This window comes from Embiotoca jacksoni, unplaced genomic scaffold (assembly GCF_022577435.1).
Source record: "Embiotoca jacksoni isolate LCO1_2020_lvr unplaced genomic scaffold, fEmbJac1.0.p SCAF_4, whole genome shotgun sequence".
In the NCBI taxonomy this organism is placed as follows: Eukaryota; Metazoa; Chordata; class Actinopteri; family Embiotocidae; genus Embiotoca; species Embiotoca jacksoni.
In genome coordinates, this window is record NW_027185392.1 from 1,074,867 (window position 1) to 1,096,674 (window position 21,808).

The 21,808-nt window shown below is 46.2% G+C and overlaps 2 protein-coding genes across 5 annotated transcripts in view; both read right to left on the reverse strand.

Annotated features, from left to right (window-relative positions):
- LOC138209501 (endonuclease V-like) overlaps positions 1-1,707 on the reverse strand; it is a 50,202-nt gene extending 48,495 nt beyond the window's left edge. The window contains exons 1-2 of one of the 2 annotated variants that reach the window (XM_069168126.1): positions 1,504-1,707; positions 570-741 (exon numbers count right to left, since the gene is read on the reverse strand). In XM_069168126.1, coding sequence (XP_069024227.1) covers positions 570-741; positions 1,504-1,547 — 216 coding nt within the window. In that variant the 5' untranslated portion in view covers positions 1,548-1,707. The remainder of the gene's footprint in view (positions 1-569; positions 742-1,503) is intronic. The other variant, XM_069168125.1, reaches the window with a different exon arrangement.
- A 1,278-nt stretch (positions 1,708-2,985) lies between these two features.
- LOC138209685 (SEC14-like protein 1) overlaps positions 2,986-21,808 on the reverse strand; it is a 31,496-nt gene continuing 12,673 nt past the window's right edge. The window contains exons 3-17 of one of the 3 annotated variants that reach the window (XM_069168438.1): positions 17,851-18,000; positions 16,825-16,956; positions 15,764-15,892; positions 14,717-15,002; positions 13,318-13,427; positions 12,944-13,133; positions 12,445-12,533; positions 11,961-12,031; positions 10,864-11,035; positions 10,346-10,480; positions 10,056-10,190; positions 9,473-9,724; positions 8,332-8,510; positions 7,876-7,902; positions 2,986-5,842 (exon numbers count right to left, since the gene is read on the reverse strand). In XM_069168438.1, coding sequence (XP_069024539.1) covers positions 5,737-5,842; positions 7,876-7,902; positions 8,332-8,510; positions 9,473-9,724; positions 10,056-10,190; positions 10,346-10,480; positions 10,864-11,035; positions 11,961-12,031; positions 12,445-12,533; positions 12,944-13,133; positions 13,318-13,427; positions 14,717-15,002; positions 15,764-15,892; positions 16,825-16,956; positions 17,851-18,000 — 2,163 coding nt within the window. In that variant the 3' untranslated portion in view covers positions 2,986-5,736. The other 2 variants (XM_069168439.1, XM_069168440.1) reach the window with 2 other exon arrangements.

The following is a 21,808-nucleotide window of genomic DNA, read 5'->3' on the forward strand; positions in this document are numbered from 1 at the left end:
GCCTTTAGAAATGCACCACCATTCAGGCTACGTCGGCGTCCTATTGTTAAACTGCAGTGCCCTTCAGCCTCGTCTTCATGACGGCACTAACGCAACGTTTCTGCTCTTCGAGCGTTACCAAGACTTCTGAGAGGATGTGCAACCAAAGTGCAGATTAAAAAAAAAAAAAAAAAAAAGCGTGAGGCTCCTTTTTCAACGCCAAAACGTTGTTTTCTGTATAAAAAAACAACAACAACAACAACACATTGAGCATCACGTTACTACGGTTATTGTTCTGTCAGAAATGTCCTGCGGTGTTTAACACTTGTGTTGATTCTGTTGTCGAGCTTCGTGTCCTCAAACAGAGGCCGAACGAAAACTTTACAAGATGTACAAAAAAATGGCGTCAAATAATGTAAAACACTCTTATCTGTAATTCAATCTCCCAGCCACACTAGCTGCTGTTCCTCCCTGTCACCACCAGAGGTCGACACATCACCGTGCGTAAATGAGAGGACCGCTCACCTCCAGGTCTTTTATATACACATATATATATATTTTTATTTTTTTTTATTTTTTTTTTAGCTCACCTCCAGGTCGGGGTAGCTGAGCACCACCAGCTGAGCGCAGGCGTTGACGTCATCCCCTTTGATGAAGGACAGGTCCACCCCCCCCACTCTCTCCAGGCCCCTGAAGTCAGGATCCCTCTGCCAGACCTCGTCGTCCTCCTCCACCACCTGCTGTCTGAGACGAGCCTGCTCACTGGACACCAGGACAGACAGACAGACAGACACGCACCCGTGAGACAGAGATCTGAACACAGGACTGAGCTGAGGTTCATCTCATTGACAGGTGTGTTTTTTTTTTTTATTATTATTACACGGAGGAAGGATGTTTGTTCTGCTGAAGATTTGTTTTGTATTCAAGAACAACCACCGACACGTCAGGGTTACATGTAAAGACACCAGGAGGAGTTCATATCATGGATTATTTTTTTTTTTCATCTACAAAAATATTACAGGACTGGTAAAAGTATCAAAAAAAATTTTTTTAATAATATAAACATGTAGTTATACTATTTCTTTATTGTACAAATAGTAAGATTAATCAAGAAAGCCATGTGGATTTGAAGCCTCCTGAGTCTAATAAAAACATGAATGAAATTGAAAATAGACTTTAGATCAATAATCGTTATTGATTAACCCGAAAGAGGAGATTAAGTCGTTTTCAAACAGGATGTCTGATACGAAGTTCTGGTAGTCGGGAAACAGAGGACGTGATGTGGGATCGAGGTGACGTCACATATGCCTTATCAATACTAACTCGCAGATCGATGTCGGCTGAGTGACAACTGACACAGATCCAGAGTGAAGACTTCCAACGCGTCAGCGTCTTGTGGAGACACTTTTGACTCTTAAGGAGCCCCATAAACCGGCGGCTGTCCGCACTACCTGCAGTCCCGCGGTTCTACCGAACCCGGAGCGACTTCCCGGTGTTTCCAAAAGAGCAGAACTGTTCTCTGACCTCTCCCACGTTGCGACCAGATGTTCTGCAGGAGGAGCGGACATCTGTGTGCGTCTCGGAAACGAAGAGAAACTCTCAAAAGTCAAACCGACTTCTTCGACCAGGAAGATCCGCTGACAGAAAAAGCAGCGTGAGCTTTCGGAAAGCGAGCAGGCCGAAGTCCTTCCGTACACAGGTGACGTCACGGCGAGGGCGGAGTCGCGGGCGTCGAAGCGGGTAAATACCGACATCTAGCGGTTAGAAAGGTAAATTAGATCATTAGAAAGTCAGTGGTAATGCTGGATTAAAATAAGGAGGATGACTCGAATCAACCCGACTATAAAAAAAAATAGATGAACATCATCTTGTATTGACACTGCAGCTGGATGTTTGAAAAAAAGTACTCAGCTTCTTATGGAGCATTATATGTCCTTTGTTTTCTATACTTAAATGGGCTCAGCAGCAAAAACAAACTGATATTGTCAGAATATACGTGAAGTCTCAGGAAAAGGTGCCTCGAATGGTTTCTGTTCTTCACTGGATCTTGAAAAAAAAATCTACTGGCTGAAAAAAAAGACTGAAACAAAACGTATCGTCTGACTGATCCCGACAATAAAGTGACAAAAAAAAACATTTCAACTTCAGAGGAATAAAAAAAATATATATAGATATGTGTCACCTGTTCGATGAGTTTCTTTCTATTAAGCAACGTAGAAATCTTTGTGAAGAAAGTATACGACTGAAGTTGAAGTTTGATTTTGGACACAAGGTCAGTATTTGTTCAGAAAAAGTTTTGGAGGCCGTTACTTTTTAGGGTTTTTTTGGTGACTTAAATAAATAAATAAATTCAGCAGCAGGATGTCTTCATACGCTGCAGCCTGTTTTTCACAAAAAGATCCGTGACTAACTTAAAACCACGGACTCATCGATATGCTGGGAACTTCAGGGTCCATCTTCGTCATTCACAAAGTCAGATCCTCAGAAACAGCCGTCACCACATGTTCATGTTTTCTGCTCCGGACACCGTGAATACTTTAAGATGACCGATATAATTATTTGATTCGATATAAATAAAACTGAAATTACTATTTTGAGGTTTCTTTGTCAGATTGACTTCAAGTATGTCTTAAAATATAGTAAATAATTCCTTTACTTATTGTCTCAGTTTAGACGTCGTACTCTTCTGTAACTCTAACAAAGAAGATTCAGTGGGAGGAGCCACATCTTTCATTATATTTGAGACCTGGTGTACCTCAGGGCTCCGTTCTCGGTCCTCTGCTCTTCGTTTTATTTCCCCTCTAGACCAAATTATATGAACTCATTGGATAACTTTTAATATTCATAATCAATTCAAGGCTTTCATGCAGTAAAAACTAGACATTAGAAAACCGGAAACTCAACATCGTGACCTCCGACGGTGTCTGAGATGAAACGTATTTAGATTTCAGACACATTAACACAATTTTCAGCAAAGAATGTGTGAACAATAAAACGGACACAAACCATAACTGATGATTTATTTTTTGTTAATATGCGCAGAAGGACAAGTATTAATGAATGCGACACGCGTTTTGCAGTTTCTCATAATTCAAGTTTAATGTTTAAAAAAAAAAAAATGTTTTTAAAGGCGCCATATTCTCATGAATCCAAACATGTTCTTTTTTTAATTTTTTTTTTTTTACATCATTTCTCACATGAAGATAGAGAGAAGATATGCAGCGATGTCGGGGGGGGGGATGAGAGAAGAGAAACGGAGTGGATTCAAAAACAGTCGAGACAAAACAGTTATAGCCCTCGTTAGTCCGTGAGAAGAAGAAGAGCTGAAGTCAGAGGGGAGCGAGGCTGGAGGTTCAAATGGAAATCAAAACAGTAACGTCAACTTTGCGCCGATGGCGTCAATCAAAAGGTCCGACTCGGCTCTCTAGAGATACACGAGGATGAAGAGCAAAAACCAGGAGTGTACAAGTGAGAAAATAAAATAAATAAAATTTAAAAAAAAGGAGATATAAACAGTGAGGGTTGAAAGCTCCTGAATAAACAGCCAGGTGGAGTGAACGTTAGTCGTGTGGTTGTAGACGTGCTGGTGGAGTGAGAGGAGGCCGTGAGGGGGGGAGGGGGGGAGCAGCCTCTTTTGTGTTGTTGTTGTTGTTGTTGTTGTTATTTTATTCCTCCCACTGAAGCTCCTTCTAAATACACCCTCATCCAAACACGCCTCCTCCTCCTCTTCCAGGAGCTCCTTTTCCGTTATTGCAGTTAAACGACACGAGTTTAAAAACCAGCAGCTTCATGTATCAAAAACAGGAATTTCAGGACTCCGAACCGTCCCTCCCATCTTCTCTATTTACTTTTTTTTTTTTTTTTTTTTTTTGCTGTCAGCTGCACTCGGTAACCGTGGCAACGGCAATCCGATGACTCTTGGCAATCGTGATCATCCTCTGCCCTCTCGCGGGGGCGCGGGAGTCAGATCCGTGTGAAGTCAACGGCGGTTCATTAACCAAACAAACCGGGTTTTTTTTGTTTGTTTTTTTGTTAAAAAAAAAGAGCGTTGCGTGGGTGCGTTGCATTTTAGAAAAAAATGTCATTCACTCACTGGACAACCGATCATCTGTTACCGTGGTGACCTCGGGTGGGGGAAGGAGAGGGGGGAGAAAAAAAACAAGATAAAATAAAAAATAAGCAGGTAAGTTTTTCTAAGTGGCGCTCACAAAGGCTAAAATGGTATTTATTGACACATGGCTCTGATATTGGCTAAATCTGAATTCTTTTTAAATAATAGATCTGTAGATCGGCGCGGTAACGCGCACCACGCCGCTTCACCCAGCGAGTCCCACCCAGGAACCAAACCGACGCCAGCACGTGGACGGAAGGTCGAAGGTCGTCCGCCGGCCGTCGAACCACAAACACAAAACACACATTCATCGCCAAAGCACACGGAAAACCTACGTCACCCTTCTCGATCGAAAAACGCCACAACCCCTCCGAAACTCGGCCGTTTCACTGGCCGACGAGCGCCGGCCAGAATCGGTGAGCGCATTCACCGATCAGCGAACCGGAGGCGTCTCCGTGACGACCGGGGTTCGGACTGGGGGTGCAGAACGGAAAGCAAACTCACTGCTCGGTGAACTCTTTTTTTTTTTTTCCTTTTTTTTCCCTCAGTGAGAAGATAAAATATGGAGAATTATTTTTCCCGCCGAAGCCTTAACCGAGACAGGAAGTGATGATGAATTGTTTACTCGCCGCCCGCGCCGGGTTCGCCACTTTACAACACAAAAGGTCATCTGCAATCAGCACCCGTGATCCTCCACGTTCGTCTTCATGATAAATAGAAATATTTCACACAGTAGAAAGTCAAACTTATTGCTTCTAGCGATATTTCTTCGCTGAGAGTCCGACCCGGGTCAAATACTCAGAAAAAAAAATAATAATTTCCGGGCGCGACGGGGCCCTCGAGAGACGGCCGGGTGGAGTTCGGCCCGGTGAGACAACGCGACGGGTGTCGGAGCGTTACAACCGTCGGTGCTGCCGTGAGTCGGTGAACGCCACGCGGTTTCACAAACAAACAGCTGATATTTGACCCGGACCTCGTTCCGATGTTGGCCCCGCCCACCCAAAAACTTGACCTGTGAACAAACTCCTGCAGTAACAAATATGGCAAACACGATACATCGATTTTTGCATGACGTCAAACGTCCGTGTGCGTGTTGTGTGTCGTGTGTTGTGTGTGTGTGTGTGTGTGTAGATGCATATATGTAACAGCGCCTCCAGTGTCTTCATCCCGTCCCGCAGCTCCCGGGATGAGAATATTGCTTCTTTCGGCTTCGCCTCCCGACCTTTGACCTCTCCACCCCGCGTGGACAAAACATTCGGCTAAAACGTCCGATTCGAGCTGCGGCCCGGCGGAGATGCCAGGCACGGGGGAAAAAAAAAATATATATATATATATATATCACGGCCTTTTGTGCAAAAATCAGCCCTTGAAATTTGTACACAGAGTTTTTAAAGTTAGTTTTTTTTTTTTTCGTTTGTTTTTTTTCGTTTTTCGTTTTGCTCCAGAATTTCTTTCGAATTCTTTTGTCGCCTGTTTGTGCAAGCATGCGTCGGTTCAACGGAGACCGGCTGTGCAAGAGGAGTCCGGAGACGATGAGGGAGGACGGGCTTCGGTGCCGGCGGAAGAACGGGGGTGGGGGAGAGGGGGAGGGGGGGATTGGGGGAGAAGGAGGGGGGGGTGTGGAAGTCCTCCTCCGCTCCCAGCTTCTACCTGGAGATCATGGAGCTGGACTGGGACTGGTTGGAGGAGGTGGTGGCGGCGCTGAGCTGCGAGAAGCCGCTGTGGCTCGACTCCAGGCTGGTCATCGAACCCCTGAGAGGGAGGGAGGGAGGGAGAGAGAGAGAGAGGAGCATGTGAACACCTGACATCACACAGTCACTGACATCACCCGAGCGACTTCCCCCCCCCCGCCCCGCCCCACCCTCCCCCGGTGCGTCTGGGGGGAGGGTGGGGACTCTCTGAATGTGCACGAGCTCACGATGCAGAACCATGCAGCCGGATCGGACCTACGGGAGGGAGAGTCGCTCGGGCCGACCTACGCGGGAAGTTATTATTTAACGATGGCAAAAAAAAAAATGTTTTTTTTTTTTTTTTTTTTTAAACAACTCAAAACTCTGCTGAAGTTCAGGATGTTTCATTGATCTCAGCTTTTTTTTTTTTTTTTTTTAAAGAGTTTCCCGCTCAGGTTTACGAGCCGAGCGGTCCGCGGCAGAGCGCGAGCTGCTCCTGCGTTTCGATGTCTGAATAAATAACTTCAAGAGAGTTTTGACGAGTTCAATCAAAGTATAAACAGGCAGGCTTATTTATATGTTGGTATATTTTGGTCCATGTCTGGAATGTATCGTACATACTCGCATAACGCAACAGGAAGTCTTGTGTTAACATTTATAAAAAGGAGATATCAGGGTTCCCAGTAGAGTGAAGACTTTAACTGACTAAAAAAAAAAAAAAAGCTCAAATTTAATGACTTCTGATGAACAGAAAAAACCTTTCACTGCTTAAACCTGCTGCACAATTATGATGCAACACAACTGGCGCACTTTCATCAACACACTTGCGCACAAAAACTTCTCATTGTTGCTTTCTCCGTTATTTAATAGATGTAAAGTAGTTTCATTAACTTTTCTGTCGTCGTCTTTGAATTCTTCATTTTGTAGCCGAAGCTCTTCAGCTTTACGTTTTCCTGCATGTTTTACCTTCTTAAGCAGGTGAAGTCAAATCTTTACTGAAGTGACGAACAGAAAGAGGATAAAACCACTACAAATACAATTTATTTAAAAAATAAAAAAATAAAAAAATAAAAAAACTGCATGGAAAATATATTAATTATATATTATTAATGGCAACTAAAATTTAAACATGCAAACAAACTCCCCCCCTCCCCCCTATAAAAAAGTTCAAATCCCACTTAACTGTCCCTGTCTGGAAAAGAGTTTTGAAAGGAACCCTGAAATATAAACAAAACACTTCCATAAAATTTGGATTAAAAGTTATTAAAATCTTTGAGAAAGGAGCAAATCCTCAAAAGGAAAAAAAAAAAAAATGGTTCAAATGTTTACTGGGAACTGTGATTTCATCCCTTCATTTTATTTCTTTTTTTCAGATTGAAATAAATAAAATAAAAGGTATTCAAAATCAATTTTGACTTTTAAAAAGAGGAGCACATCAGCGGTAGGAAGCAACCCTTTAATACGCATCCTGCTCAGCATGTATCATACGTTGCACACACACGGTTACCTAAATTCCATTTTTCTTTTACCAACTTCAACGTGGCGTTTCGGATATTTCGGAAATTTAAGTGAGTCAACAGCAAATCGTGGCGTTAAAACACAACTAGAGTGAGTCAGCCGATGATCTCATTAGAGGGTCAAATACAATGAAAGAGCGGGTGTGCGGTGGAAGCGGCGTGGGAGGCAGTAAGTTGGTAGTGCAGTGTGTGTGTGTGTGTGTGCGCGTGTGTGTGTGTGTGTGTGTGCGTGTGCGTGCGCAGCAGTTTAAAGTGGGTGTTTGTTTGCGGAACAAACCTAAAACAAACCCCCTCGTGTGGTTAGTCGCGCATGCAGAGTGAAGCCAGCAGGTGGGCGTGAGCAGGCTACGGTGTCGCCTGAGCGCGATTAGCGACCTGTCAGCCGACGCTAACCGAAAGTACAAGAAAAAAAGTTAAAAAAAAAGAAAAAAAAAGAAGCCAGAAGAGATGCAGACGACGAGCGTCTCTGATCTGCAGCCAGAAGCAGCCGTGATAGCGAGCGAGTGCTTAAAAAAAAAAAAAAATAAATAAAACTAAAACAAAGGAAGAGTGGAGGTGGGGGGCGCGGGGGGGGGAGGGGGGACACTGAGCCACTTACAAACTCTGCACATCACAGCAAGCCGTTCTTCACGGGAGGAAGACAGAGCGGGACGACGAGGAGGAAGAGGAGGAGGAGGAGGAGGGAGCGATAGAACGGGAGCAGGTTGGACAGAAAAAGATGGATTAAAAGGCGTCTTCCAGGGGAAGGGAAGCATCCTTATTTCAAAACTTTGGGCCTAAAAGAAGAAAAACTCGTGATGCTCTTCAAGCTCATCGACTGAATTCATTCGAGTATCAAACGTCATACGTGGCGCTACGTGGAGGTTTGTAGAGAAGGCAAACTGGAAGAGGACAGGAGTGGAGAAATGAGTCGTAATCAAGGAGTCAAGTGGGAAAGTAAAGATGTCACAACATCGTGGTGGAGGAAGAAAAAAAACCAAAATATATATATATATATATATAGACACGCGCGCACACAGAGAATATTCGTTCGACGCTCGGGTCGGTTACCAACCTGAAGTCCTCGGAGCCCAGCACCTCGGTGTAGTACATGACTTTACACTTGTGCGAGGAGACCTGCAGGGTGGCCAGCACGTCGTCCATCCGCGGCAGGTTGGTGGCCGAGCAGGCCGGCATGTTGTGGAACTTCCACTGGAGGATGTAGAAACCGGGCCAGCGCGTGATGTGGGAGCCCTGAGGACACGGAGACGTCCAAAAAACAAAAACAACAAAAAAAAAACACATCAGCGAGGCTTCTTTACACCGCAGGGACTAAGAACAGCTCTAAGAACAGCGGACAGCGCAGGGGGAGGAACTTAGAACCTTTTCAGTTCATAATATAACTGTTGTTGTTGTTGTTGTTGTTTTTTTTAGCTCCTCCCCCCCCGGGTACGTTGCTTTCCCTGCTACAGTATGAACTGTAAGTGTGCAGCGATCGGTCGGACACCAGAGCGGTAAACCGAGCCGACGGGAAACTACGGCTGCGAAGGAAGCAGCAGCAGAGGAAAGAGTTTCAGGTGGCGGCGCGACGCTTTGAAGCGGGCCGGACGTCGGAGGAAATGCAGCGAGTCTACGAAGAGAAATGTCGATAGTCGCCCCGTTTAGGCTCCAAAAAGCCTCCGTAGACTCCCATTTAACTTCCCTCATGAAATACGAAGCCAATACATGTTTTCCACGAGTTATCGCGGTGTTGTTGGCTAAAGTCGCTCCTTCTTATTAGTTTTCTGGAGGTCCGTCTGAAAATAATCCCGTCATTAATTCGAAAATGAGCTTCAAAAAGACGCGTTTTTGTGGGCGCGTCTGTTTGATTGACAGGCCTGTGGTGCAGTCAGGTGTCAGCTATCGGTGGGCGGGACGTAGTATCGTCGGGTTTCCAATCAGATCGGTCAGATCCACCGCTCGCTCCTCCCCCCCAGCTCGTCCAAATACGGTCACGTCCTGCTCCAGACCGCTCCGAACTGACAAAGATGGCGACGTACAGAATCTGAACTGGAGGCTTCGTAACGGCCGCTAACAAACCGACGGGGTGACGGCGCTGCTGGTCGCCGTTTGGTATTAACGCGTAACTCTTTGGTCCGAAAGACGAAAAACAACAACAACAACAACAACAACAACAAGAAAACATGATGCCGCAGCAGAGGATCACACGGTCTCACCTGCACACTCTCGCCCTCCTTGCAGGTGAGCGGCGACTCCACCATACTGTAGTCCTGCCCCAGCGTCCAGGACTTGTCGATGAGCTGGACGTTGTTCCCTCCCGGCGAGGTGATGCCGTGGGCTCCCAGGGCGTCTTTGCGCGGCGCCTGCGGGGCCCGCTTGGAGTGGTAGATGTTGAAAACCACGTCGCCTTTGCACACGTCGAAGTCCCAGGTGATGACGGAGGAGGCGTCGATGATCTCGATCAGAAGCTGGTCGGGAGGGGCGGAGAAATGAAGGGGTTCGAGTCAGCAGGCGCCACGACGAGCGTCTCACCTATTTCGGAGCGTCTTTTACATCCTATTTTCCCGTCAAATGACGTCGGGAGTCTGGAAGACCGCGAGACTTCGTTGCTGTCGGTTTCCAAGCTGCTGCGTTGTGCTCCACACGCGTCTGACTTCAGAAGTCATTACCGCGTCCCAACCACTAGATGGCACACCGTCCATCCAGATGCTGCAGCTCTCCCAGGCGCTGCCCTACATGTCCTCCCTCCCTCCCTCCCCCCCTCCCTCCCTCCTTCTGCAGCCGTGCCTTCCCCCTCACCTCGTGCGGAGCTCCCTTGAAGATGCTGGCGCTCTGGTAGATGGTCTCGGTCCACAGGCGGACGTCCTCGTTCTCCATCTCCTCGGCCGTGCGGTACATGGACTTGGGAACCAGGCCGCCCTCCGGCACCTCGCACTGTGGAGAGAGAGAGAGAGAGACAGAGAGAGGGGGGGGGGGGGGGAGCAGAGGAACTGGGTCAGCGGAGGAGATGCGAGTGTGGGACGTGTCGTGTCCCGGGAAGTGCCAATTCAGAGTGGAATCATCTGCTTAAATCTCCGTCCCACGCTCACCATGCACTCTCCTCCCAGGAAGTCGGGGATGATCTCCTTGTCGATGTAGTCCACCAGGCCGCCGGGACCTTGGTAGTCGTTGCCCGCGTAGATCAGGAACTTCTTGCGGGTGTTTTCATCGATGAAGGGGCTCACCTGAAGGCAGGGGTGGACTGGAGTCATCGACATGCTTAAATGTACAGAAATGTACCAAAATGACGGCGTTGTAAAGCTTGCGTTTGTCCTCCAGCAGCTAATGAAGCAATGCCACACTTATTGGCACACCGGCGATATGCTCAGCGATTATACAACAAGTTACCAACTAAATAAAACACGTGATCTAAAGGTATTCGTATTGTGGGGCAACTCGCTCTCGAAATATAAAACTTTTTGTCGGCGCGATCTCCGTTTCCATAGCAACACACGGGGGTTACGACTAACAACCGGGAAAACGGTCAGCCTGTCCGAATGCTGTGCGTGTGAACTGGTGCTGTAAGGAGGACCGGAACACGTTCCGGCATCCCGTCCCGGTCTCTCACCAGCGTCCAGAGGACGGGGAAGACCCTCGGCGCCCTCAGGATGAGCAGCCGTCCCAGAGTCTCCGGGTAGTTGGCCTCCACCACCTCGATGATCCTCAGCAGCGCCTTGACCCCCGGCCGCCACAGGTGCCGCATGTTCAGCCCTTCCAGATCCACCAGACACGTCCAGCAGCTTTAGAGGGGGAAGTGAGCGGATTAGCGTTGCGGATAAACTCGCGCTTTTCACACTCGCAGAGCGGGGCTGCAACGTTCTCGCCACTTAACACCTGCCACCCTGAAGTGCAGCTTAAGTGATGAAGCTAATTCCGAATCCCTCCGTCGCTTCCACATCCGTCCTTCTTTCCCTCCATCTTAATCGGGCTCGGATGTCGCAGCCACTCCGAGGTCACATGACATCCCGTGCAGCTCTTATCTCCTTCTGTATGAGAGGGCTGACGGATGACGGATGACAGATACCGTCTCCCCTCCCTCGCCCCCTTCCTCGCTCCCTCCTCGCCCCCTTCCTCGCTCGCTCCCCCCCCCCTCCCCCTCCTTCCCATCACCATCTGAATGGGAGCACTCAGAGACAAGCCTCGTGCCTTCTTTCCATTCAAGGGGGGATAATTTCTCCTCTGGACTCACTCGTGCTGCTGTGTGTGTGTGTGTGTGTGTGTGTGTGTGTGTGTGTGTGTGTGTGTGTGTGTGTGTGTGTGTGTGCGCGCGCACCTGCTTGCATGCTTTTAAGCTTCCGAGAAGAGAGAAAGGACTAATGTTGCTTATTTTTTTCATCCTTTGTCCCCATTAAACCTACAACCACATTTAAAGCTTTTACTAAACTTTCAATGTAAACTTAGCTCAGAAACTGACGACTGTTTTCATCATCATAAATATTTGTTTCTAAAAAAAAAATTAAAAAAAAAAAATTAATTGTCAGGACGTCTCTTTCATATTCGATTTCATATTCGATTTTTCACATGATAAAAACAGAGAAAAGCAGCAATCCACATTTTTCAGATGCTTAAATCAGAGTCTGTTGGAATCTGAGCTTCATATAAAAAAAAAAAACCTGAAGTGCATATTAAAGCCCTTTATTGATTGATCTGTGCTGGAGGTTTTACCTGATGGGCCGACCAAACACCTTGGTGTTCTCCTCGCAGCGTCTCAGTCCCTCCTCGTTGATCGACAGCACCTGAAATGACACACGAAAGCCATTTTTTTTTTACATTTCCTGCCTCTCAACACCGAGATAACTCGCGGAAAAAAATGCATTGACTTTGTATTTAATGGCAGAAGTTGAATGGGAGTCTGTGGAGCCGTAGGCTTTTTGGAGCCGACCTCTAGTGGCACTCGGTGGTACTGCGGTTTCACTTCTGAAACGACCTCATTGTGGAGTTACGTCCACTTTTATAGACGGTCTGTGGATTTCCACTCAAGAGTCCAACATAAAAAATAAACACTATTTATACACGGGGCGTGCTGTGTAACATCCTGCTGTTGACACGTTAATTACCAACACCTGTAATCCAACCGGAGCCGGCCTGACCTACAAACTCTTTCCCCCTGCACCGGAACCTGTAGTGTGCTGCAGCTCGCGTTACGTACGTGTCTGAGCAGAGACTCCTCCCCCAGAGCGCGGACCAGTCCTTTAGTGTCCATCTGGCCCAGCCTCAGGATGTACAAGGGACGACCGTCTGATGGAAGAAGAAAAACATTGACACTCCAGAAGATTTCGTGTTGAATAAAACGGTCCGCGCGGTTTGCCGTCGGACAATAAGCACCTGTGTGCACTGAGGCGTGCTAATCACATTCTGTCCACCCGATACGAAACCATTTTAAAAGAAAAGCATTATTAAATGCACTCTGACGTTAAAAAGGCCAAATGTGATTTGCACTGTTCTGCTCTGACAGCACAAAGAATCCAAAGCACTCGCCCAAAGGAAGAATGTGTGTGTGTGTGTGTGTGTGTGTGTGTGTGTGTGTGTGTGTGTGTGTGTGTGTGTGTGTGTGCGTGCGCGTGTGTGTAACTTGACTCTGCAACACATCCTCCTCTGTTTAGCGGACCGCTTCGAGATGACCTACATGAGTCGAGACATGCGCGTACCTCTGTCGTGGTGGTGCCAGCCGCCGGTGTAGAAGTCCTGCAGGACCTGAGGCGAGCTCCAGGTCTCCAGCAGGTAGTCCACCTGGTGCTGCTTCCTCCAGGTCAGAGACTGGCACAGGATCTCCCGCGCCTTGTCCATGTTGAAGTCCCTGGCTCTCAGGAAACGCAGGATGTGCTCGTCTTTCGGGATCTGGACGGAGAGTTGGGGAGGGTTAAGACAGAGATGATTTATGAATAAGTTACAGTGCCGACTACTGGTGCTAAAAAAAAAAATTCACCGGGAGTCTTTTAAACCCGTCCTCCCGTCATCGTACTTCAAAATACTATTCTGGTTTTACGCCATTTCCTACGAACGCCGACAACCAGTGCGTTACCTTTCCCTTGTGCGTCTCCTGAAGCCACTTGCGGAGTCGGATCAGACAGCTCTCCTGCAGCGGCGTCAGGTCGCCAAGGTAACGCTTGATGTAGTCTGCATCCAGTTTGTCTGCGACGCAAAAAAAACAGAAAAAGATCCGTTCGACGCGGCAGCGCAAGGTAAAAAGTGTTGAACCGTAAATCAACTTGGAAAACACATTTATTGATACCCCCAAAAATGTAGATATTGTATTTCTGATTCCCTTAAAATTCAGATTTCATTCTTGGTTTTTGGAAGGAAGCCCGAGGCTGTTACGTTGACACTTTGACACAGTATTTAAATTATTAAAGTAATAATTTATTAAGATGTTGAGCAGCCATTTTCATAAAGCACAGCTACAATGTGGGGTTCATTCTCGGCCACTATAACTCCTCACTTATATGAATGATTTTAAACAAACGTGTCCTACATATTTTCTTCAGTCACATTTGGAGATGAAACTACTTTTTCAGTCATTGATTAAAGTTGCCAACTCAGTTTGTTTTTTTTGCTGCTTAAGCAAAATGTTTTAAAGGAAACAATCTGTCTCGGTTATAAAATCATAATGTAAGAGCTCTCACTTAAGAAAAATAACACTAAAAAAATAACTGACTATAACTTGAGCTGCAGAGAACATGTTGACTGTCAGTACAAAAGTGACCAAATGTATAATTCTTATTCTTATCAATAAGCTTTTCACCCTTAATTATTCTTCAATATATCCTTATTCTCCACAACTTTTCCGAAAGTTTTTTTTCACCCATCATCTTCTCCGTCACTTCAAGAAACTCAGCTGTTAAAATCACATAAAAACTAAATACAAACTTCCAAGTAATATTCCAGTTAAAATGTGACTGTTGTGTGATTTAGACTTTTATTGTGTTGCTTTGATCATTTTAACCCGTAAAGTGTCTTTGAGTATCTTGAAAAGCGCCATAGAATTTTTTTTTTTTTATTGTTACAATTATTATTATTAATGTCAAGACTTACTTTAAGCCACCAAGATTCATTTAAAACAGACAATCAGCTGACATTCATCTTTAAAAAGATCTGACAAACAGGTCATTCAGACGCAATTTATGGAACAACGACTCTCACTGGGTCCAAGTGTCTTTAGGAGCAAATTCATTTGGTTTTTATAACTCTGTTACTCGATAATGTCAATTTAAATTATATCCATAGAGACACCCATGTCAATTTAGGTAGAGATAAAAAAATAAAATAAAAAAAAAGAGCTCATCTTTCATTGTTATTTTGTCAACTCGTGTATTTCTTTCATTCATAACTCGACCATCTATCATTTTCTACGGTTTAGCAGCCTTTACCTTCAAAGATTAATTTGTCTCTGTGATATGAAAGGAGTGCAGGTAGGAACCGACCTTCAGGCGTCCCGGTCAGGATGTCCGTCAGGCTGTCCGGCGGCAGCGCGCCGCCTCCGCCGGCGTCCTGCGTGGCGCCGTCCTGCGCGGCGCCGTCCTTCACGTCGGCGGCCGGCGGGATGGAGACGGGGGGCGTGACGGCGAGTTTGGGGAGGACGGGCGGGCTGGTGGAGAGGCTGGTGGGCCGGGGTGGGGGCAGGGAGAGGGAGGAGGGAGTCCAGCGGGGCACGTGAGTGATGCCCTCGTCCTCCAGCTCCTTCAGGTAGAACTCGATGATTTCTTTTCCCTGCGAGGGACGCGGGTGGAGAAGAGACGAGTGAACGGCCCGATTTACCGCAGGTTCGGAAAAATCCCGCGCAAACTTCACATCACCCGCAAAAACAAAAACAAAACAAAAAAACCAAAAAAACTCGTCCCAGCTGATTTACTGACGACGTGTGGGGAGGATCGCGTGTTTCAGATGTGCAGTTTAACACACGGTGTCCATTTTGCGTTTTTTGTAAACATTTCTACGCAAATACACACATTTAGATACGTAATAGCACGTACATTTTGTGATTAAGCCATTCTTTTTGCCTAATATCTTGCCATCTTCTCGACTGATAGTTTGGTTTCGCCCGCGGCGTTGACTTTCTCGCTGACAATCTCCCATAAAGAGTTTTGTTCTTGTAATTCACTCGAAACAAGGAAAAGCTCGAGACCCTGAATATCCACTTCACATCTCGGGTGATAAAAAAAAAAAAAACTGAGAGAAAGAACAAAATGAACAAAAGCACATCCGTCCCGAAGCCAATACAGATGACTCAGCGGGTCCGTAACAGAAGACCCCTGTCCCCTCTCGCAGTTTATGTAATCGTATTTATGCAATTACGGCCCGAGATGGACTGACTCACACCGCACAAACATCCAACTTCACAGAACACATCGATCTCTCTCCTGTATGATCAATGCTGCGGCCATTATAATGCTGTGAGGGGGGAGGTGGGAGGGGGGGGGGATGTATAATTATATATATATATACACACACACACACACACACACACACACCTTTTTGATACTGCTGGCATACTGCTTCATAGCAATCTTTTCCACCGTGCTCTCGAAGCCGAAGAAGGACTTGATGTCCAGGCTGGCGGTCTGCTCGAAACATGTCCAGTCCTCGTTCTCCGGGTGGACCTGCGGCGACACACACTTTATCTTATTACATACTGTACACACACACACACACACACACACACACACACGGAGGGAGGCCAAGAGGGCCATGTTGCTATGGTAACCACACACCCAGCTTCTGTAAAACGATGACGCACGCCGAGAGTAATTGTCACACTGCGGGAGTGCGTCAGGGTTGTAAATGTAAAATCAGCCAGCGTTTTTACACACGAACAGTTCGGCGGTCAAACACACGGGACACGCGTGTTCCTGCAGCGAGGCGTTCGAGGACAGTTCTTCTCTCTGTCGGTCTATGAACTGATTACGAGGAGGATCTGCGGAGGTGGTGCTGAGGATGAATCATAAAAGCATTTTCACATTCATTTCGGTGTATTTTATGTTTATTCTAAGACAGAAAAAATAAATAAATAAATCCATTTGAATTCAGGCTCCGACGTGCTTAATTTCCATTAGAAGTCAGGAGTGTGACGTTTTCTGCCGGCGGCTTCGTTACCCGTGACCACCGAGACATTTCACCACGCAGCCGGGTCCATTAGCTCAGTCTGACGGAGCTGTCCGTCCCGGTTACCGTCGGCACGGCGTGCTAAAGCAAACACACTAAGAACCACTGTGCGGCCTCCAACCTAAAATTAGCGCCGGAGTTGGTTGGAGGCTAATGCGATGTGCTTGACCTCATTAACTCGGGAGTGATATTTGCTGCCTCCCTGATTGGCTGCAGACAGGAAGTCTTGTTTTTTTTGTGGTTTTTTTGGTTCTTGTGTGCTTAGTTTTTGTTGTTGTTGTTGCTCTAAACAAATGTAATTTATATATTTTTTTAAAAAAATCCCATCCTGCACGCTGGACTATTCATCCCGCCGACATGACAACTTTGGTCATCCACAACACCACATTACCGCGTGGACCCGCCGGGGTCGGGCCGGCGATTCACTGACCGAGTAGCAGCAGGTCTCGTGGATGATGACCCGGTTGGAGAAGGTCTCGTTGTGGGAATCGATGTGCAGGGTCCTCTCCTTACGGTTCAGCGTGTTCTTCTGGCTGAAGTAGACGTAGTCGACGCCGGCGATCTGTGAACCGCAAGAAACGAAACGGACACGGGACGACAGCGTCCATTGTGAGGTTGCAGTTTCATGATTTAATCCTGCAGCTGCAAATTAGCAAAATGCAAAATCATTAAAAGCTTTTATTTAGCCGGTGAAAAACAAGTGGAGAATTTGTTTCTGTTTTTTTTCCTGAGAAAACAGACTGGAAACAATTGATTATTTGCAAGTCACCGTCTTGTCTGGATATTATTTATTATGATTATTTTCAGATGGACACCCAGAAAACTATTAAGAAAGAGCGACTTTAGCAAATGAGACCAAACGACTTGTGGAAATTTTTTTTATTGACTTTGTATTTGATGAGAGAAGTTGAATGGGAGTCGATGGAACCGGAGACTTTTGTTTTGGAGCCAACCCCTAGTGGCCCTTGGTGGTATTGCACTTTAAAGCGCTTCAACATTGGATTCACTTATCAAACCCCAAAGCTATGTCCAGTTTTACGTATACTTGACACTCAATGATTTTTTTTTAATTTATTTATTTATTTTTTAAACTGATACTGTCTGTTTTGTTTGTAGAAGGGTTTTACTTTTTAGTGTTTTTTTTCTGGAAGGAAAAAAAAAAAAACAGCTACCTTTTGTGGCCCTCATTTTGTTTGATACCATTTACTATATTTTGCACTATTTACTTCTGGAAAAAGTAATTTACCATTTAAAACTATTTACTTCTTTTGAAAAAGAAAAAAGAAATTCCTTGAATAGATTGTTTCCTTTTTCTTTCTTTTTTTTTGCCTTAATGTAAATAAGTTTCCAGTGTACGTATGCTTTTATTTTCTATCATGTTGCCTATTTTTGATAAGAAAAGATATGACGGGAAGTAGGTAAAAATCGCAATATCAAAATCTGAGGTCCAACTCACCCTTTTGAGGAGGCGCGGGGCGTCCACGTCCAGCGCACAGCGGCGCTCGATCCTGTTGGTGGATCCGTCCTCGCTGGTCTCATCGTCCACCACGTCACTCGCCACGAACATGGGGATGAGGTGACAGGTGGGGAAGCGGCGCTCGTAAGCCTGAAAGAATGAAGAGGAAGGTTGTTAGTGTTTCTGTTCTTTCCTTAGGGAGGGGAGGAGGGTAGCGATGGCGGCGCTCGGCCTTTATTAGAGGTGGGGATATTGTGTCTTCAGTATAATGAAGAAGCCGGTTGAATTCTTTTTTTGTGTGTGTGTTTTCAGAGCGTGAAAGTCGTCTCCACCGCTTTCCTGCCGTGACATTCTTTACGCAGGCCTCAAAGATTTTCAGCATTTGGGAAAATATTTGTAAAGAGAAAGACATCTGATGTCATCAAACATGACTGAAAGGCTCGGGATAAATTCGGCTCCGGTGCACATCACATACTCTTTTAAGAATTCAGGCACTGAGCTGTGAGGCACTGAAGAATTTAAAGAGGCGGGAAGAGAAAGCGAGTTAGAGGCCAAACAAAAGCTGCTTCAACTTAAACTTCTCACTCGAGCTCCGAAGCACTTTTTTTTTTTTTTTTTTTTTTAATTACTTTGCGACAAAAGGGCGCCGACGCACAACGAGGTCTCTCTGAGGTCTCTAGAATATGTGCACTGGAAATGCAAAACCCCGGCGACCTCAGCTGTAGTGCAGAGGCCCGGGCGGCTCTTGCGCAACAGGGCCCAGCCGACACAATGCCTCAGCAGCGGCGGATATTTCTTCATTTTTCTGTCGCCACTGCCCCCCCCCCCCTCCCCCTCCACCCGCCCTCCCCCGTCTCAAATCTGATCGGCGGCGGTTGTGTAACCGGCAAGTCTAAACAGCAAGCCAGACGGAGAGGTCAACGGCAAACGGGAGAGATGCTTATGATAACCGGTGCTGGAGACGGTCCAAAATTAGTCATAACACAGAGATAGTCACGCGGTCCACCAACAACAGGGTGGTTTTTTTTTTTCTCGTTTTCAATAGCTTGTTGTGAAACCTTCTCCTCAGATTTAACTCTGCGGGATATGATGAAGGTATTTATCTAGAAGTCGGCGAGCACATCGGAGAATGAAAGAGGAAGCGAAAGAGACGGGCGTGTAGAAAGACAAAAACACGACGACGCAAATTCACTGCTTCGTCGTCGGCGAGAGTTTTAGGATCACGCGGGCATTTTTGGGGCCGTTGGAGTCGGCTGAATGTTTCTGACAAAAGAGCTGTGTTCGACGACCGACGTGTCTTTTAGCTGCCGTGAAACCCGTGACGACGGAAGATGGGTTCTGAAATGCGAATGATCCAGAGCCGCTTGTAGCACAGCCTTATGACTCATTTGGACAAAATAAAAAAAAAAGATATAAAAAAAAAACACATTCAGGACTGTTTAGTATGTTGAGCAGCGAGCGACCGTTGTTTTTGTTTTTTTTTGGTTGTTGTGTCGGTGGGGGTTCAGCAGCCCTCCTGGCATCTCGCTTGCCAGGACGTCCACTCAGCTGCCCACGGTCCACTGACCCGGTGAATGCTGAGCTCTGTTTTTCAGCCCCGATGCTCTGGAACACAGGGCGTGAGGGCTTTGTGCTGCCGTCAGCACAACGGCGCCGACGGTAAACATCAGTTTCTCCCGTTAAAAAAAAAAAAAAAAACCAACAACCGCACGTCAACAACGAGTGTTCAAAGACGCCACTTGTTTTCACTCCAACGTGCGGTACGTGGAAATCACAGTGAACCGCGAAAAGAAACAAGGAAAGACCTGAACAATCAGCTTTTAACTGCCTCTTGCGGCGCTGAAAATAACCACAGTGTTTCGGTGTCGAAAAACAGGAAGCAGGAAGGCCGTGATATCCGCTTATTCCTGTAAAAGGGGAACCTGAGGCCACGTTGCTGTTATTTCTTCCTTAATACACGAAAACCAAATCAAATCAAACCCGACTAACGTACAACATTGCGAATAAAACCGATTTACCGTTAATAAACTGCAGGATTGAAGCTCATAAATAACTATTATACAACCTATCTTGTCGCACAGCAGCATTTTAATGGGCTGTTTACTTTGGGCCAACAAACGTAAACAATGCAGCTGGTCCGGGATGTGTCGGCTCGCCTCCAACAGGATACGACACACGCACACATTTCTCTTTTGTAGAAAAGCACCTCGTTCAGTCCCACGTCAGGTTCTGCAGGCGCGACGGGAGCGTGCCGACGCCGAGTAAATATTCAGGTCCTCTGGCAGTTATCCAGATGATTACCCATGTCTATATTGACCCACTGTTTAATGGTGGCAAACAGCGTGGAAGCGTGCAACGCTGGGAGGACTCCGTTCAGACGTCTTTTTCGATATTTTAACCTCTTCCGCGCCGATTTAGAGAAAAGCTGACGTTGACTGTAAAGATGCTTTTTTTTTTTTTTTTTTCAGCCACTGGAAGAAGCGGCGGCCACCGATGACACGTCAACACAAACAGATGTGATAACCGAACTCCACCACAGTGAGTGTTCATTTGCCCTTCACCACAACTCTTTTGATGGGATGTATTAGCACACAACAACAACAACAACGTCAAAAATAAAATCTTTCCAAGTTTCCAAACGAGCCGAAACACCAGTGCATGCGTGAGAACATCGTCTTCCCGTCTCCGTGGCGACGGGATATGTTCGGACACACCTCGCGCGGCCAAGCCGTGAGTAACGTTCCCTGGAATTTTGGCTGGAGATTTTATGTGCTTTCCAGGGCCGAATGAGAGAAAATATTAAAACAATACGTGATTACTTCATTCCTTCCCGCATGCCGAGGAAACGGTGGATAAAAAGCAACGAGGACACGGACGCGGGTCCTGAAAAATAAAACCCATTTCGCTCAGGAAATCCAGGAGATCCGAGGGGATACACAAAACACTTTAAGGCTCCAAAGGGCTGGTTGGAGCATGTATACGTGTGAAACGCACGACTGGGCAAGAAAACAAGAGCGCTGGCAGGCGGTATCAGACCTGAAGATGTGGCATAGAAAAAAACCCAAAACTAACTGTACATATCTGCCAGCACAGGCCAAGAAAATTCAGGAAAGGGAGTCAGTTAAAGAAAAAAAAAAAAAAAAAGATTTGATTATAAATTCATAGTTAGAATTTATTGTAGGAGAAACGTTATCTGTTTTATAGCACTGTAAAATAAATAAAAAAAATCTTCAGATCTGGGAACCTGCAATGGGGCTTTTTTTTTTTCTCACAATTTTCATGTTTAATTAACCAACCAAGAGAAGAAATTTAAAAAAAAAAATCATAAAACCAAGCCACAAATTAATCCTGAGATCATTTGTGGAGAGTCAACAAACACAGTAACTGCTGCCTATGATTTTCGCTTTCAAGATTAACACATTACTGACATTCTTGCCGAACCAACAACAAGTAAGAGCTGGTGTGAGTTTGCGTGGAGGCGAGGCAGCAGTTGACCCGCTTTTAAGATTCGAGAGAAAATACAGCTGGAAAACCTTCAGTATAAAGGAGCCGCATCACTTTCATCTGCCAGCTGCAAGCGAAGGTGCCGAAAGATGTTGGGAGACGCCGAAGTGGCGTCTTATTGTTGGCACTGACATTTACTACCCAACCCAAAAATAGTTGGATATGAAGTCGGAAGACTCCCTCACCCGAAGGCAAAACTGTTGTGACGGCTGTAATGCGACGCGTCTTTCGGTTCCCAGCTGTTCGTATCAACCAGAAGGACCTGGCGGTCGCTGGAGGAGTGAGCTGACGCGGCATTTAAGGTTTCTGGGGGGTAGGGGGGGGGGGGTCGAGTTTTACGCTGCTTTTCACGCCGACCGCAGCCCAGGAGGACTCCTGTCGTTTTTGTTTTTTTTTTGTTGTTGGACGGCACCGAAGGCTTTAAAAGAACTTAATTACATGTCGCACCCTGGCT